The 16,971-nt window shown below is 45.3% G+C and overlaps 1 protein-coding gene across 8 annotated transcripts in view; it reads left to right on the forward strand.

Annotated features, from left to right (window-relative positions):
- The window catches only part of LOC146359929 (uncharacterized), an 88,196-nt gene that overhangs the window by 46,370 nt on the left and 24,855 nt on the right, over positions 1-16,971 (forward strand). Inside the window, exons 2-6 of one of the 8 annotated variants that reach the window (XM_084828460.1) lie at positions 4,558-4,609; positions 6,458-6,530; positions 6,647-6,705; positions 9,416-9,484; positions 10,392-10,895. In XM_084828460.1, coding sequence (XP_084684586.1) covers positions 4,558-4,609; positions 6,458-6,530; positions 6,647-6,705; positions 9,416-9,460 — 229 coding nt within the window. In that variant the 3' untranslated portion in view covers positions 9,461-9,484; positions 10,392-10,895. Of the gene's footprint in view, positions 1-4,557; positions 4,610-6,457; positions 6,531-6,646; positions 6,706-7,397; positions 7,859-9,415; positions 11,190-16,971 lie in introns of those variants that run through there. The other 7 variants (XM_084828459.1, XM_084828458.1, XR_014786856.1 and 4 more) reach the window with 7 other exon arrangements.

Below are 16,971 nucleotides of genomic sequence, written 5' to 3' on the forward strand. Positions count from 1 at the left end.
GCTGAACAGGTGCTTCCAGGAACATGGTTACTGTTCAAGAGCCAAGATCTGAGCAGATACCAGGCATGGGCAAGGGAATCTGTTCCTTATTTGTTCTTGTGCAAGGACAGAAGATCTACAAAGCCTGCCCCGTGAAACTGTAATCAATTTTATTCTAATGTGTTTGTAAGCTACCTGTTACTATGTAAACTCCTTTGAGAACATTTCATTAAAAAGTAGTATATAATTATTATAAATGAATGAATGAGTGAGTGAATAAATCAATGTCACACCCACTAGTGTGGATGGAACATAGCAGGACGTATAAACATAAAAAGCTCTATTCCCACTGAATGTGGAAAGTCAAGTACAATTCTGCCTGTAGCTTACAGTAGAAGAACAATGATTGACTATTTTTTATTTTATTACATTTATATCCCAACTTTTTTCCTCCTTAAGGAATCCAAGGCAGCATACATAATCCTCCTCCTCCATTTTATCCTCGCAACAACAACCCTGTGAGGTGGGTTGGGCTGAGAGTCTGTGACTGGCCCAAAGTCACCCAGTGAGCTTGCATGGTCAAGTGGGGACTTTGCATTCTAAGGAGGGGGGCAGACAGAAAATATAGGGGGAAAGGGGCATATTGTTATTTTTGTTCTTCTTGGCTTTGCTTCAAGAAACAGAAACTCTTATAGTAACTATAGGGTTACTTATAGAAGTTGATTTGGTAATTTCTGCTACATCCTGATTATGGGTGCTTCCAGACAAGCTTTTGTGGTGCCATTGCTTTGTCTCATTCATGGACTTGTATGGAAGTTCCAGATGACATTGTCTTCTACTCATAACCCACTGGGTTATGAGCCAGTGTGGTGTAGTGGTTAGAGTGGGACATAGGAGATCCAGGTTCTAGTCCTTGCTTGGCCATGAAACTTCACTGGGTGACTTTGGGCCAGCCACTGACTCTCAGCCTAACCTACCTCACAGGGTTGTTGTGAGGATAAAATGGAGAGAAAGAGGACCATGTAAGCTACCTTGGGTTTCTTGCAAGAGGAAAAAAGGTGGGATATAAATGTAACACTAATAATTTAAAAAACCCTCCCACATTTTCCCAGTGCTTCTTCCGTATTTTCTCTTACTGCAGAAAATCCATCAAGGAAAAGAAGAAAGAATAGCAATACCTTCTGAGTGGCAGAGCTAGGAGCCCCCTGTCTGGAAGCACCCTTGATTGATGGATTGATGGATTGATTGATGGATTGATTGATTGATTGCATTTATATCCCGCCTTTTTTCCTCTTGCAAGGAACCCAAGGCAGCTTACATTATCCTCCTCCTCTCCATTTTTATCCTCACAACAACAACCCTGTGAGCTAGTTTGTGCTGAGACTGACCCAAAGTCTGGCCCAAAGGCACCCAGTGAGCTTCCATGGCCAAATGGGGACTAGAACCTGGATCTCCCAGCCCCCAGTCCGTCACTCTCACCACTACACTACACTGGCTCTCAAAGTTCTGCCAGAGGGCACTGCAAAAGTTCACCAACTAGAATTCAGTATGTAGTTTGTAACCAGTATATAAATATTCCATTGAGAATAGGAATTTTGGGAATTTTTTGAGCAAATGATTGCAAGTCTGAAAACACCAAGATGGATGTGTGCAGCAGATTACAGGAATGATTTCTATTCCTTATAATTTCATAACAAAACCCACAAAATCTATAAAATAAACAAGAATTGGGCTGGGTCACTTAGAACATTTAGAGGAAAGTAAGATGTAGTGGTTTCCACGGATATTAACCCAAAGCTTTTATTCTGAATCATTTTGAAGTAAGATGTCATGTTACCAGATGTTAGTGATTCAACAGTTTTCCGTGCTGGATCCAACCAGAATTACATAGCAAGATAGGGGGCACTCAAGTACAGGAGGTTCCATCTTCTGATCTATGCTTGTCTGTTCCGAGCAATGCTTCTCTTATTGTTATACCACAAAACTCCCAGTGAAGCTTAGAAAGAGCTGCAAAGGGTCACATGTGGAACTTGATCAAGTTCTATTATAATTGTTTGCCTTCTGTATTTTCAATTGCATGTGAGATTTTCCTTTATTTAATTTTCTAAAATGGGATCTGTCCTCTTTCCTTCTCATCTGTTAGATACTCCTTGCTATGTTATTAAAGCACCAGAAAAAGTCAGAATAGAAGTATAAATACTGTGTCTGGAGGCACATTCTCAGTCAGATCAGACTGGCTACAGTATAACAGAATTTGTTCCTTATGGTAGTGTAATGCTCGAAAAATATCTTTCATCTTAAGTGTATATCTGATATGCCATGATTTCTCAATCAAATACTCAACCCCTCCAAATCTCTCTCAAAGTAAATGCAGGTCCTAAAATAATGCCATTGTACTGGCTGTTTTTCTTTAAGAGTTGATAGTAAGATGCAGGCTTACCTGCTCTGTATTGAGATCAAACAGGTAAGTGATTATTAAACCAACCAAATGCCTAGTCAACAGTGACAAATTGACTACCTACTGCTGGTTTCTTCTCTTCATGGGTTTACCGTTTATCTGAATGCAGGGTTGGCCCTATTGTTAGGCCTACTGGGGTGACCACCACAGGTAGCTGCTGCTGGGTGGAGGCAGCAGCAGCAGCAGCCCCCTATCTGCTCCTCTTGACCCACAAGCCGTTCTCCTCTGTTAGAGGATGCAGCCTGCCCCAGGAGGCCCTAAGCTAGCCTGCTGCCCCCAGGGGAGGTGGAAGATGCTGTCCTATCAGCAGTGTAAAATTGCTGGTCCAAGTGGCTTTTGTACATGGAATGGGGAGGGGCATCATCTTGACCTTTGTCTCACACAGCAAAATGTCTTGAGCCAGCCCTGAATGGATGTACAGTGAAGCAACTGGATAGCCACTTTGCCATGTGCTCAGCCATGATCTTCCGCAACAGCTGTAGTGTTAATGCAATGAAACCTTTCAGTACAATATTTTTTTCATAAAACTAGACAGCAAGGAGCAAAGTAAAGATGCTTACATTCCTGTTGCCTTTGTTGCTGAAAGGCGGGATATAAAATAAATAAATAAATAAATAAATCCGCTTCACCACTGATGGGTCAGGGTGGAAACTGACCCCATAGAACCCCAGAGCAGCTCTGATTCTGAGGAAGAGCAACAACCCATGGGAGAGGAGCTCACTCATAAATCACAGGCACAGCGGCAGGGAGAGATTCCTCCTGTCTGCATTTCTGAGAGAGATAGTGACCCTGGCAGTGAGAGAGCAGGGGATAGGGATTTGCTGGATGCTTGGCACAGACGCAGGGAGCAGCGCCAGATGGAGGGTGCTGAGAGGAGGCGCTCTGCTCATTTGGCGCTAAAACAACGGTCGCGTCCCGAGGACCCAAGGGTAAGAGGGAGGACCTCTCCATAGCCCATAAGTTCAGAGTCTTCCTGCCCTCCCCCTTCAAATGGGAACCAACTGCCTTACCTGGAGCTTAGGCTACTCTGTAACTACCCCAGTGCAGTTCCTTGCTTAGTCGCTGGTGATTAGCATCTGAAAGAGTCATTAAGTTTTAAACGGAATAAAGCCTTGGAAAGAATCCTTTTCGCCTGTGTCTTGAGTTGGCTATTGGAGGGGACTGTAAGAGGCAGCTAGGGTGCTCCTGACATGATGGTTGCAGTTGTCATGAATGCCCCTGCTGCCTTCTGAAATCCTCCAGTAGCCAGAATCAACATGCAGACAAAAGGGCTCCTTTCCAAGGCTTTATTTCCATTCAACCTAATGAAGCTTACAGATGCTAATTGCCTGAGACTAAGTGGAAATACAAAGGGGCAGCCTACCAGGGGAATCTAAGAGTTAGGACGTCAGTTGGTCTCTGTTTGGAAAAAAGTGCGGCAACTCTCTGAATTTAAGGAGTAGGAGGGGAGAGTCCCCCCCTATCCTGTGGGGCCTCAGGGCGCAGCTGTTGTCATCACACCAGTCTGGCTGAGCACCTCCTCTCAGTGCCCGCAACCTCTCACTTGTCTCTGCGCCTGCGCCTCGCGTCTAGAAGCTCAAGTTGTCCCTCCCTCTCCATGCCAGGGTCACAGTCGCTCCCAGGAATGTGAGTGGGGGGGGGCTCTCCCTCCAGCTTCGCCTTTGAAAAGCGAACGGGTTCCTCTCCCATGGCTTGTATCTCTTCCTCAGAATCGGAGCTGCTTTGGGACTCTATGGGCTCAGATCCAACCCTGACAGCAGTAAACCTGGAAGTGAAACAGGAAGCCCCTCACAGAAGAAGCACCTGTCATCAGAGGGTTTGGTATGGCTATTGCTGCTTTTCTGTGACAGTTGCTGTTCCCTACATGCTGATCCTGTTACAATGGACTAGCAGCAAGCGATATGGAATCTGGCAAAGTGAACAAATCTGGCGTGTGGGTGACTAGCATGCTGTCACCATGCTGTTAACCACCTCCTCATCCTGCTAAAGCGGCACTATGCCTTTGCTGGAGAAAGTTGACAGTCAAGGTTCCTAAAATGCAGCTAATCCAATGTCTAATTGGGCAATTAAAGCATAAGAATCCTCATGCCAAACCATCACTCTGATGTTATCTGACGCAGTGATGGGCTTTTAACTGGTGATTCTGAAGTCCTGGAGAAAGCAACTTCCTTGGTAAGTGATCTTCACCATAGAGCACTTGGGATATTTTTAGGATTGTTTTTAGGATTGACCAGGCTTTGACTGAACGGATTGGTGAAAACCTCAGGGTTTCCAATAGCAGAACACAGAGTGAGTCTAGCAGATGAATGATGCAGAAGCCCACAGACTCTCCAAGGGCTGTTCATCATCAGCCCCAAAGCTGCTCCAGACGTCACCCTGGGCCCTTCTGCCAAACTGTGAATGGAGAATGACGTCAGGCTTAGTTGTTCACCCAGATTCTAAGGAGCACTGACACATGCAAGGGCACAGTTTAGTGTATGGGGAACTTTCCAGACTGTGCTGGGGATGGCCATTTTAAGGACCAGGCTTTGACATCCTATCAGGCAGAGATCTGACACGTGCAATCTGTAAAATTCAGCCTTGCCTCTTGCAACTCATTACAGGTGGAAAAAAGCCAAAAGAAAATGAAATGCTTTCACTGTGTGCTTAGTAACATTCGTTGCTGTGTGAACACATTACCTCAGCTGCTCAGCATTCTGCCTTTAGTCCACATTAAAGCACAGAATGTACAAGTCTGTGGTGTGATAGTCAAATCTTTGATTTCTGAAGTGAACTGTGCACCAATGGCAGAATCCAACTAAAGTCTTATTAGAGTAGACTCATTGAAACAAATGGGACTTAAGTTAGTCATGACAAACTGAAGTCCCATTAACTTCAGTGAGTCTACTCTAAGTAGGACTTTAGTTGGATTCTGCCCCAGGGACACACAATTCTGTGCTCTGCATCAGTTGTGCTAAATCGGGGGAGGGGGAATTTGTGGCCCTCCATATGTTGCTGGACTGCGACTCCCATCATCCCTCACCATTGGCTATGCTGGCTGGGGCTGATGGGAGTTGCAGTCCAACAACATATGGAGGGCCACAAGTTGCCCATCCTGTGCTAAATGGATCAATACTGATGTCTTTACTTGGTAGAGCTAATGATGCTTCTATACCACACCCTGATATACATTAAGAGGCATGCCAGCTGAGTCATCCCCTTTGGAGTAAGCGTGTTTTAGAATTGCTGTATTGAAGAACAGCCTTAAGCAGACCACAGGCCCTGGCTTCAACCTCTGCCTCAAGGGGGCTACCTTACAGCCCACTTCCCCATTTTGATGTGGTTCTAGATCACCCATAGTTCCATCTCATAAAAAACATAAAGAAAGCAGAAGCACTCGTCCAGACATGAGGTATGTACTGGATCTCTAGGTTGAAACAGCAGCTTTTTCTTAATAGACCTGAAGAAAGGCTCGAGTACAGTGTTACATCAGGGATGGGTAACTTGTGATCTTCTAGATCTTTGGCCTACAACTCACATCAGCCCTAGCTACCATAGCCAATGGTGAGGGATCATGGGAGTTGTAGGCCAAAGATTTGGTGAGCCACAACGTAACATAAGAAGAGCCATGCTGGATTAGACCAAGGGTCCATCTAGTGCAGCATTCTATACACAGTGGCCAACTAGCTGTCAACAGGAGACCCACAGGCAAGGTATGAGTGCAACAGTATCCTCCCTCCCATGCTGCCCACTTCCCCAAGAAGTCAGAGGCCCAGGCTTTAACTCCTTTTGGATAAGAGAGCAGTGGAAATGCACGGCATCTTTGTAATATTCGTCATTTAAGGGTGTAGTGGAGGCAAATGGAGGCCATTAGAAGTAGCACAGCTACTAAATGTGAATCATATTCCCAGACAACAATTTGTGCAGCCCCCCACCAGGCTGCTCCTCAGTCTCAGCTAATTCCAGCTAGAAAGTCCCAGATCATTCTAAAATATAGAAATGTCACACAGCTTCATAATTCTTACTTTTTTTTTGGCTCAGAAGCAACAAGATAAGCAGTCAGAAGTGGGCTTGGAGACAAGGAAGCAGGTGAAGGAATGCAACTTGCTATTGGGTGAGAGGATGAGGGAGGAAGGGTATTTTGCAGGGTCATAGGGGGAGATGGGGAAGGCCTTGGCTTGGAATAAACTGCGCTTGTAACAAATTGAACTTCCTCCTCCCCTCTGTTAGGACATGTCTCGGAACAAAGAACATGCCCAGGCAACTATCCCCAACTGGCTAGCGAAGAGGTAAGGCAAGACTAACCCATGCTATAGAGCCCTAGGTGGGCCACCCCCCACCCCCCACCCCCCACCCCCACACACCTGTAAGCTGCTTGGTGAGTTACTCTTATTTATTTATTACATTTCTATACTGCCCAATAGCCAAAGCTCTCTGGGTGGTTTACAAAGGTCAAAACATTTAAAAGTACAATATACAGATTTTAAAAGATTGAAGGCAAAAGGAGAAGGGGACGGCAGAGGATGAGATGGCTAGATAGCATCACTGATGCAATGAATATGAACTTGAGCACGCTCCGGGAGAAAGTGGAGGACAGGAATGCCTGGCGAGCTATGGTCCATGGGGTCACGAAGAGTCAGACACAACTTAACAACTGAACAACAACAGCAGATTTTAAAAGCCAATTCCATAAAAACACATGAACAGAACAATATACAAGAACATATATCTAACACAACCTCAACAAGCAATCTCAAAGCAGACAAGCATAACCATACGCCATTCCAGGATCAATTAAAACTTATCATATGCTGCCAAATGCCTGGGAGAAAAGAAAGGTCTTAACCTGGCACCGGAAAGATAAAAATGTTGGTGCCAGGCAGGCCTTGTCAGGGAGATCATTCCATAATTTGGACCCTAACCTTAGGGTCCCAGTAAGTGTTTTTAGTGAACTAGTTTGATGTTTCATTTTATTTTAAAGGCAGCTGATCATTTCTGAACTTCCTGCTGCTTGGTTCTTGGTCTTCCCCCATATATACCCAGTCGACACCTGAGATCTTCTGAGGAGGCCTTATTGGCTGTTCCATGGCCAATGAAATGTTGCCAGGTAGCGGCATGTGAGTGGGCCTCTTCAGTGGTGGCACCCACAGTTTGGACTATTCTCCCATATGAACTTCGAGAGTCAGAAATGATACGTAGTTTTAAATGTCTGTTAAACATGCGCTGGTTTACACAGGCTTTCCCTGACCTGTGAGGGAGTCTGCTACTACCCTGTTTTCCTGTTTATGGTGTTGTAATATTTTTAACCTGTTAATGTTTTTTAATTATGTATTTTAATCTTGTTTTTAAATTGTTTTATTGAATCTATTGTGAACCGCTTTGGGTTTTTAATATATTAAGCATTATAAAAGTATTATAATAAATAAACTCAATTTGAAAGTGGATTTCATTAAGTTCTTCGCCTAATCTAGACATTGGCCTCATCCAGCATGGCTAGACCACATGGCAAACATAGTGACCTGGTTCTAAGCAATTTAAAGGAAACTCTGGCAAAGGGGATTGCCCTTCTTTGTAAGATTAAACACGTGCCTTCCTCCATATCCAGGAAATAATATCCATGTGGGTGGTGGCGGCGGCCTACATTTCAGGAATATAGGGAAAGAATGTCTTACAGCCTGTCCTACCTTGCAGGGTTGGAGGTGCCAGACATATTGTTTGTTACAGAACTATTTCCCAATCTTCTGGGAAACAGTTTGGTTTCTTCTGAGAAGAGCTGGATCGTGTGTGCAGCTGGGAGGGTTTGCTATCATCACTAGTAACATTCAGTCTGCAGAACTTGCTCCAAACTGTTTCTCTGTCCCTCCCCTTAGCTGCGTGGTGTCACCTTCTCCAGGCTCTGAGCTGTGTCAGAGCTAAGCTGTAGGTAGCTATGAAGTGGGAGCCAGCGGTCAAACCAGAGAACTAGCCAAGCCAGGAATGATTTTCATTGCTCAGGCAGGCTTCCAGGCTGAATGGGAAGCTTCTCGGTAAGGACAGCCAATGGCCTTTATGTCTTAGAAAAAACATTCCAACCTGTAGCCCTGCCGGCTTCCCAACATGGAGCAGCTGTCCACAGAGCCAAAGGTTTCAAGCCCTAGCCCTGGCAGCTCCTGATGAATGGGCATTGTCTTCCTTAGCCCGGAGAAGCTACCCAGGAACTTGGCTTTGCTAAGTCCCTGGCCCCTGTTGGACAACACTTGCAGCAAAACCATAAAGATTCATGGTAACCAGGACAGCCCAAACTCATATCATCGATATGATGCCTTTTACCTATGACTTAATTTAAAATGGAATTAAGAAGGGCTGAGATGGGATTAAGAAGGGTGATTGGGAGTGGAGAAGGGCTGAATGGAGAGGATTTTATCTTTAAAGGTGGCCTAAAAGTAATGTTGAATAAAACAAATAAAAGTACTTAACCATTCCCATATCTGCCATTTCTCCAGCCCCTTGCCCACATTTTCAAATGACTCTTTTGAAATACCTCTTTCAAAAGCGTTGTTGGGTTAGAGTTATGTGTGCTTGTATGTAACTTGTGGTTTGGCCCTAGCTGTTTCACTTATAATATATAGCAGCCTTCTCCAATGTGGCACCTTGCCTATGTTTTGGACTACAACTCCTCTCGTCCTTTCCATTGGCTCTGCTGATAGGAGATGTAGTCCAAAACATTGGGATGTCACTGTGTTGAAGGAAGGCTGCTATATAGCTTTTACTATAATACTTTCCAGGGGTGGTGCAGTATTTGATTGAGGATGTTTGTACTTTGCGAGGAGATCTTCGATGAAAGAAATTATGGAATGGAGATTGTTACTACAAGGCCAGAAGGCTTTTTGGCAGAGAGACAAAAGTAAATTGGAGTATTCACCCAAAGGGATCTGTTTCACTGTGACCAAACTGAACTCACTGTACTCATGCTCTTGCCCATGATGAATTTTAACCTGCTCTTTACTCTCTGTTTTCCAGTTCAGATGGAAGTGGGGAGAGCTACGTCATTTCTTTTTGGAGTAAATCTCTCCTCGTTCCCTGTCTGCGGTAGGTGAATCATGCCCAGAGTCGAGCTAAATAAGGAAAATGGAGCACGAAAATGTCTGAAGAGAATGTCAGGATCACAGAGTAGAATAAGTGCACCACAGAGTGACTGTTCAACATTTCAAAGATGCTGCAATCAATGCCAGTGCCTTGTGACCATAAACTGGGGGCGGGGGGAGGTAAGCTCCTTATCTCCCATCTTCAGCTGTATGCAAGACTCAAAGCATGGCAAGGAAGAGACACACGGCCAAGGAAAGGGCCAAGTGCGTTCATCTGCAGGGAGGAGGCAGCTGTGCTGCTGGCACTGGGATAAAGGAGAACATGTGTAACTGAAACCCATAGAGAGAAACATGATTAACTCATGGCATTGCTAGCAGTTTGCATTTGGCCAGGTAGTTGATGTGGGAGGAGAGTTGAGCCTGGAAAATGATTTCCTTGGTTGCAAATGTCGGGGAATAATGGTCTGCAGGGCTAGCTAGATATCTGGCTCTCTATTCCAGGGGTCAGAAAACTTTAAAGGATGGGTGGAGAAACTGGCTTCTTGCTAAAATTGCAAAGAGTCCAATGAGAAGGATTCTTCCTCCAATAATGCTGCCATACACATTCTTTCTTGGGACAGGGAGGGAAGCAGTTTTTATATTTCCAACAAGAAGCTTCCAAAACTTTCAGTCATAAGGGAGTAAGTCCGATCCATGTAATTTACTGTAAAGTTTCCTGGGTTCAGAGCTTGTACATGCTACTTTCCTGTGTCCAAGTTTCCTAGTGGGAAAACCTTAGGGCTTCTTTACATGGAGCGTTTATCCTGCTATTGAGATTGGTTACTCACGGAAGTTTGTGGGTCCTTTAGATGGCGTTGTTAACCTCCAGGGTGTCTCCTGCACTAAATGACCTTTATTCTGTTTTTTAAAAGATTGGAGATAATGAGCGATCAAATTACAGCGCTTGAGTTCCGCTTGAGTTCCCATCATGAAAAGAGGAAAACCCACTATAAGAGGAGCTAGACCCCAACACCATCTAGTGCCTGTATAATGAAACATATGGAAGACTCAGATAAGGGGGAAAGGAAGCGTGTGTAAAGGGAGTCAGCCGTGATCCTGCATTTACAATGGAAGCAGAAAGCCCTGTTTAAATGGGGGGGTTTAGGCTGGTGTAAAGATGCTCTTAGTTTCATGTAAAAAACAACAGCAGTGTTCCCCTATTCTGTCTGAGATGTATGACCAAGTATCTAAATATTGCCCCAAAGCATCATCTGATATGCTTTGCTCGAGGTTTCCTATTTCTAGTTTATCCTTATTAATCTTTTACCTAGCTCAGTATCCACATCTGTCTATTTTTTATCAAGTTCTTGAAGTGGTTTTATGGAGTTTGTAATAGTTAAAGCAGTATTATCTACATTAAAACATATTTTGTTTATATATTTACCTATATTTTTATTGTATCTATAGATTGCAAATGATTCTAAAGCCATTGCAAATAATAATACTGTGAGCGGACAGACTTGTTTTGTACCTTTGATCAAACGAAACAGAAGAACACCATTGGTGATTATTCTAGCTTATGGTCCAGGTTTCCTAAATACAGGAATAAGTTTCAGGATGACTTTCAAGTACCACTTGAGACAGGACCCATTCTGTATTTGAGATTAGTAAACTCTAGCTGTCTTGTGATGGCTGAGCTTGTGTTTGAAATAAAGCTCTGGTGAACTAGTGAAAGTAGGATGAGACTGTGGGTGGTGTCAATGTTTCAGATGGCGTCAGAGAACAACCTTAACAAATTACTTCTACAGACACGTATGCATGAGTAGGTGCAGCAAAGTCATACATCTCAGATATTCACTATTGACTCAGTGGAGAAAAGGAAATGATTACTGGAAAATAACAATTCCATCCAAAATATTCCTAGAAGGTTTTTTTTTAAACCTGATGGTCAGGCTGCTGATGTGGCCATGATTACTTTGAAATCCCTAGTGAAAGGACACTTATACAGGCATTATTTTGAAGTCAAATCATAGAACACAAGACAGATGTGGCCATTGCAAGGCAGCTATAGTGACAACAGCAAAATGGCAATCTTTGTGGCAGTCAGCTTCCGTTGCAAAGCAGGGTCATCCATTTCCATCCCCTAGCCACCCAGAAGTGTCACATAATCAGTGTCTTTCTCTGGAGCCTGCTCTGAGGGTCTCCACAAAAAAACCTCTTTGATCTATTTAACACAAGGAGCTTCTGCCATAGGTGCATGATACCCTTTCCATTTCTCCATTAGTAATACACCATTGGCACACCAGGCCAGTGCTATCACTGTCTTATATAAACAACCTTATTTCTAGTCTGGTCCTGAAAGGATGTAACATAGTGCGGAAAGACTCTGTGTGTGTGTGTGTGTGAGAGAGAGAGAGAGAGAGAGAGAGAGAGAGAGAGCGCTTCTGTGTGGCATAAAGCAGAAATGCAGATTATCATCTTTCAAGGCTTAGAAATGGTAGAAATGGCTATGGTCCCATCTACATGAGCCTTTTACACTGGGGTGGCTGTGAGTCAAGGTCCCTCGGGATAGATGACGTAGTTGCCACTTGGCAGCCATCCGTGGTTTTCTCCCGGAAACTGAGGATTTCCAAGGTGGTATTTTGCTGCGATATTTTGGGTTTGCTGCCATCTGTCCCTTCCCCAAACCAAGTTTGCATTTTGCAGTGGGCATGTTGTAAGTGTGCGTAGTACTTGCGTCGCTCTGTGATGCCCCTTTATCCACCCACCCCTTCACAGCTGTGCAGTTACAGAGGCACAGAGAGGCTTTCAGTTATTAATCACACTTTCACACATTTTTGCAGCTTTGTATCTTTGCAATGGTTGCTTTTGGACTCAGTGCCCAAGGGCTGGGGTGGTGGTGGTGTATGTCTCAGGGGAGGACCAACGTCGCTCCGGCCACCATTTCGGAGTGATGGGTAGGCATGTATAGCTCACGCTTGTGAGCGCAAACCATTGCGAGAGTCTTGGGCTGGGGAACTGACAAACAGATGATGTTGAAATGAAGGAGGACAAAACAACCAATTTTTAACTAACGAGGGATGGAAAGACACAACACAACCCCTAAAATACAAAACAGCCAATGAAGTGTTGCACCCCCACACTCACGGGACTGCACAGCTGCGCATTTAAGTATAATGGCAAAAAAAGGGCATTGCAAGTCTGTTAGGGAAGCGCACAGTAAATCGTGAGTGTATTGCAGGGGATGCTAGTTCGAAGCTGCATTGCTGCGCAGTTGCGACGGGGGTGTGTGAAAGCGGTGCCATGTAGATGGGGCCTATGTCACAGAGGCCAGCTGAACCAATATGCTAGGTGCACCAAGCTATATAGCTTCCTTCCTGTGAAAATAGCTGGGCAGGGTGGGGTGGGATGGAACAATTTTCACCAGGACTGTGGCATTGTGGGAGGAGGGTTAAATCTCCCTCCCTATATGTTACAGTCCCAATCCTGATTCTCCCCATGGCTGCTACTAAAAACAGTGGAGGCTGGTGGTTCCTATGTCAGTGGGGCGATAAATCTGCTCTGGGTTTCAGTCAGAACCCATCCGAACTCTAAAGGAGCAATCCAAGGTGCTTCTGACATCAGAGCCACCAGCCTTCATTAACTAGAAACACACACAGAGGTGTGTAAAAAAAATATGAAGACTCATATAACGTAGCATATAGGTTGGCTCTTAGTTTTAGTTATTTAAAAAGGTTCTGGAGGCCATTCACGTCCCTATAGGACACCAGTGCAAGTCTTGGCGGAACCCCTTGCCACCTTCACCCCCCGAAACAAGTCTACCACAGCTGGAACCAACTAATGGCTAAGAAGAGGCTTCTCCAGGCTGTGATGGGAAGTGCTAAACATAACCATTTCCTCAAAAAACTCTCTTATTACCCTGGTGTTTTCCACAGCAAATGCATATGTGGATGTTACAGACACACACGTGTTCACACATTTTTAATCACAGTGCACATGCTTTTGGGAACTGGCCCAATCAAGTTCCTCAGGCATGTGTTTATGGGTGTTTAATGGCGCATATGCTTGTCGTGGGGAACATCAATGTAAGGCCAGTATACAACTGACACAAGAGCTGTATAAAATGTGGAATTACTATGACTCTCCATCCTGTGTGGGTCTGGTGGTTGATTGTGCTTCCCTGGAAATTTTGTTCCTGACCAACCTCTGCCTGCAAATATCTCATGTCTCCAGACAGCCTCCTTCCTCTCCCACACGTCTGCAGCCTGAGCCACAGCTCAGATTGGTTTTCTGTAGCTTTCCCAGACAGCTGTTAGGTCTGTTGAAGATTCCAGCTGTACCTGCACTTATAGCTGCTGGACCTTGCTTAAGAAATTACCTACTCATCCAGCAGCCCTTCAGACAATGATGTGGGAGTCTTTCTGGTAGGCGACAGGTTGCTGTGTATGGCTGTGATCCAAAGAGCCTCAGTAGGCAGGCAAAAGGGACTCTTACACCATGCCAGCAGCAGCTCTTTGCACTGTCGGAGGGTGTTTCTGAAGCTGCCCTATGGGGCTTCTGGGGGTGGGTTGTGGTGACAAAAGCAGGTGTCTCAAGGCTTCTATACATGGGGCTTTTATCCTGCTATTGAGATTGATTACTCACAGAAGTTTGCGGGTCCTTTACATGATGTTGTCAACCTTTAGGGCGTCTCCGGTGTGAAATGATCTTTCCCCCATTTTGTTAAAGATCGGAGAAAATCAGCAATCAAATTACAGCACATTGCGTTCCCTTGTGAAAAGAGGAAATCTTGCAGTAAGAGGAGCTAGACCACAGCACCATCCAGTGGCTGAATAATGAAACATATAGAACAACGCAGATAAGGGGGAAAAGGAGGGGAGGAAGGGAAGCGTGTGTAAAGGGAGCCTGTTGTGATCATGCATTTGAAACGGAGGCAGAAAGCTCTGGTAAAGTTGAGGGATTTTAGCCTGGTGTAGAAATGCTCTCAGAAGTTCTGCTTAGCATGCAGCTCTTTGGGTTAAGCTCTTTGGGTTGAGGTTTATTGAGCTTTTTGGATTGAGGCATCATGTTCCACACAAGACAAGCAGAGAGAAGTCTTTGGTGTATTTCATGGGCCTTGATGTGTTAACCCTCACTTTCCCCTGGGTCCTCTAACCCTTCAATTATATCCTGAACGTGTACCTAAGGGTGGTCAGTTCATTGCTTTTGGCAGCCACAGTACTATCAACCTTTACCTTATTGGCTCTGTCAACCTTGGTAGTCTGTATGTACTGTCTTCTGAAACATGGTAGCTTAGCAATTGAATATGACATTTAAAATATGCAATTACATTATTTCTAGTGGCGGAGGGAGGACCTTGCTTTGTGAACCTAAGGAGATACATATTTTGAAATGATCTTCAACTGGGCATCCTGCCAAGCTGCATGAAAGCAGCTCACTCATTTGGCTCATATGCAATGAACTTTTGTTCACTTAATGAAAAGTAGATTTCTTGTTGTTTTGCCTTCCCTTGGCAGAAGCAAGGGCTGTGCATCAGAGGTGGGGAAATGCATCTGTTCTCAGACATCAAGTGGATATATGTTAAGGATGCAATCATATGCCTGCTTATTGGGGAGTAAGACTCTGCCAGCCTCTGTCTGGTCTTGGTGGCATTCCCTCCATTCCGCCTCTTGCTGGGGGGTGGGGATGAGAGGCTCCACTAGCCACAATAGATGTAAGTGGTGTGTGCCCACCAGCTTGCCCAGAAGTCAGCACATGCTGTCAGGTGTGTGGTGACAGCGGGAAGCGTATAAAGCCTAGCCAGTGGCAACAGAGGGAGGAGAGAGAGCTGGAGAGAGTGAAGAGGCCTCAGAGAGGGTGGGGAGAGGGCAGCATGAGAAGCAGCAACTGAGGGAGACTGGAGAGGAGGTGAGGGACAGGAAGAGGCCCGTGGAGGAAATGGGGCCAAAGTTTGGGCACAAAATTAAGGGAGGCAAGCTGAGTAAGCACAGCACTAGGAAGGAGAAACTGGGATGTTGAGGAAGTGACATTCAAAAGGTGCTGGAGGGGAGACAGACAGAAGGAGGAGGAAAGATCCACGGGCTCCAGGTTCTCCCAAAGGCAAAAAGACAACAGGGAGGCGCTCCAATGTGACAAGAAGAACAAGTGACTGGGTCACAAAAATGCCTGTTTATTTTGATCAGTTTTTGAAGTGGATATAGATAGTGCAAGCAGCCTCTGATGGGGGAGATGTTCCCTGAAACGTTGGGTGCACACACAATAAAAAGGTACTTTTGTGACCCAGTCACTTGTTTTTCTTTTCTTCTCCCAAAGGCAAGCAACTGAACCAAGCTCCTCGCTTAGAACTATTCCTGCCAGAGATACTACTTCACAGAGGGGCAGCTGCTAACCCTAGGGATCCTGATATGTACCTTGACTTAACCCTGGTCACTGCGGTTCCGCTGCCTCCAATTTGCCAGTCGGGATCGTATCCTTCAGAGGGTGCTGTTGTTATCTGTCTCTACATATTAAGAGTTAGGCAAAGCTCCTTATCTCCTTAGATATTTTGTTTGCCTTTTCTTCTGAGTTTCCTGTATTTACAACAACCCCAGTGTTATTGACTATGTGTGATAAAGTTGTTGAAAATACAAGCAATTCTTAAATTTATGCATTTCTGGAATACTGCCAGTATGGAAGACATGACCTTTGCAGTGTCCCTCCCCTAGACACAGCCACAATGGTGGAAAATGCGGGCAGCATTCTGGGGGAACCTAGCCTCTGAGGTCCAAGGTCTGGCTGTACTGGATCCCCAACCAATAACAAGCACACTCCCAAGAGTAGCGCCAACTCTTTTTAAGAGCTGGCAACCCAGCAATGCCCAGCTGGTGAACCCGGCTTCATGCACACTGAAGCTGGGTCTTAGGCCAAGGAGCCTGGTGGAGCACTTCTCCACCTGGTGCCTCACTCAGGGCAGCTTTGCTGCATGCAGGTGCTCCAAGTGAAGCCAGTTTCCAGGTCAAACATCAGCTGGAGGAGCTCCAGCTGGGCTTTTGGCCAGGATTTGAATGATATCAGGGGCTTGGCTCTACTCATCGATGTCATTTTGCCCACAAAAGGGTGGGTAGGAGTCTTCTCTCTCCCCCCCACCCCCAATAGAGTCCTGACCTCTGGCTTAAGCCAGCAACACATAGCTCTAAGCAGATCACTGAGCTAATAATGGTGGGACAATATTTCGCAATCCTTCCCCAAACAGCAAGGAACTGGATATCGGGCCATCGCTCTAACACCTGGAAGGGGCATTGTGTTAACAGAAGCCTTTGCAATGGATGACTGGGTGGATCTGGGGCTCTGGCTCAGAAGCGCACCATCTGAGGTTTAAGGGTGTCAGTAGGCTGACTACCAGCCTAGTGTAAGTCACTGTCCTAATGGGATAGAGCCACCGAAGTGAGAAGGGGTGACAAATTGATGTAACATCCCATACATGGTTGGGAATATTTTCCAGCTCCACTAGCACACACAAGGGAGTCATAGCCA

The sequence above is a fragment of the Heloderma suspectum genome, chromosome 1 (genome assembly GCF_057233095.1).
Source record: "Heloderma suspectum isolate Gila_16-S chromosome 1, 16-S_ref, whole genome shotgun sequence".
Classification (NCBI taxonomy): domain Eukaryota; kingdom Metazoa; phylum Chordata; class Lepidosauria; order Squamata; family Helodermatidae; genus Heloderma; species Heloderma suspectum.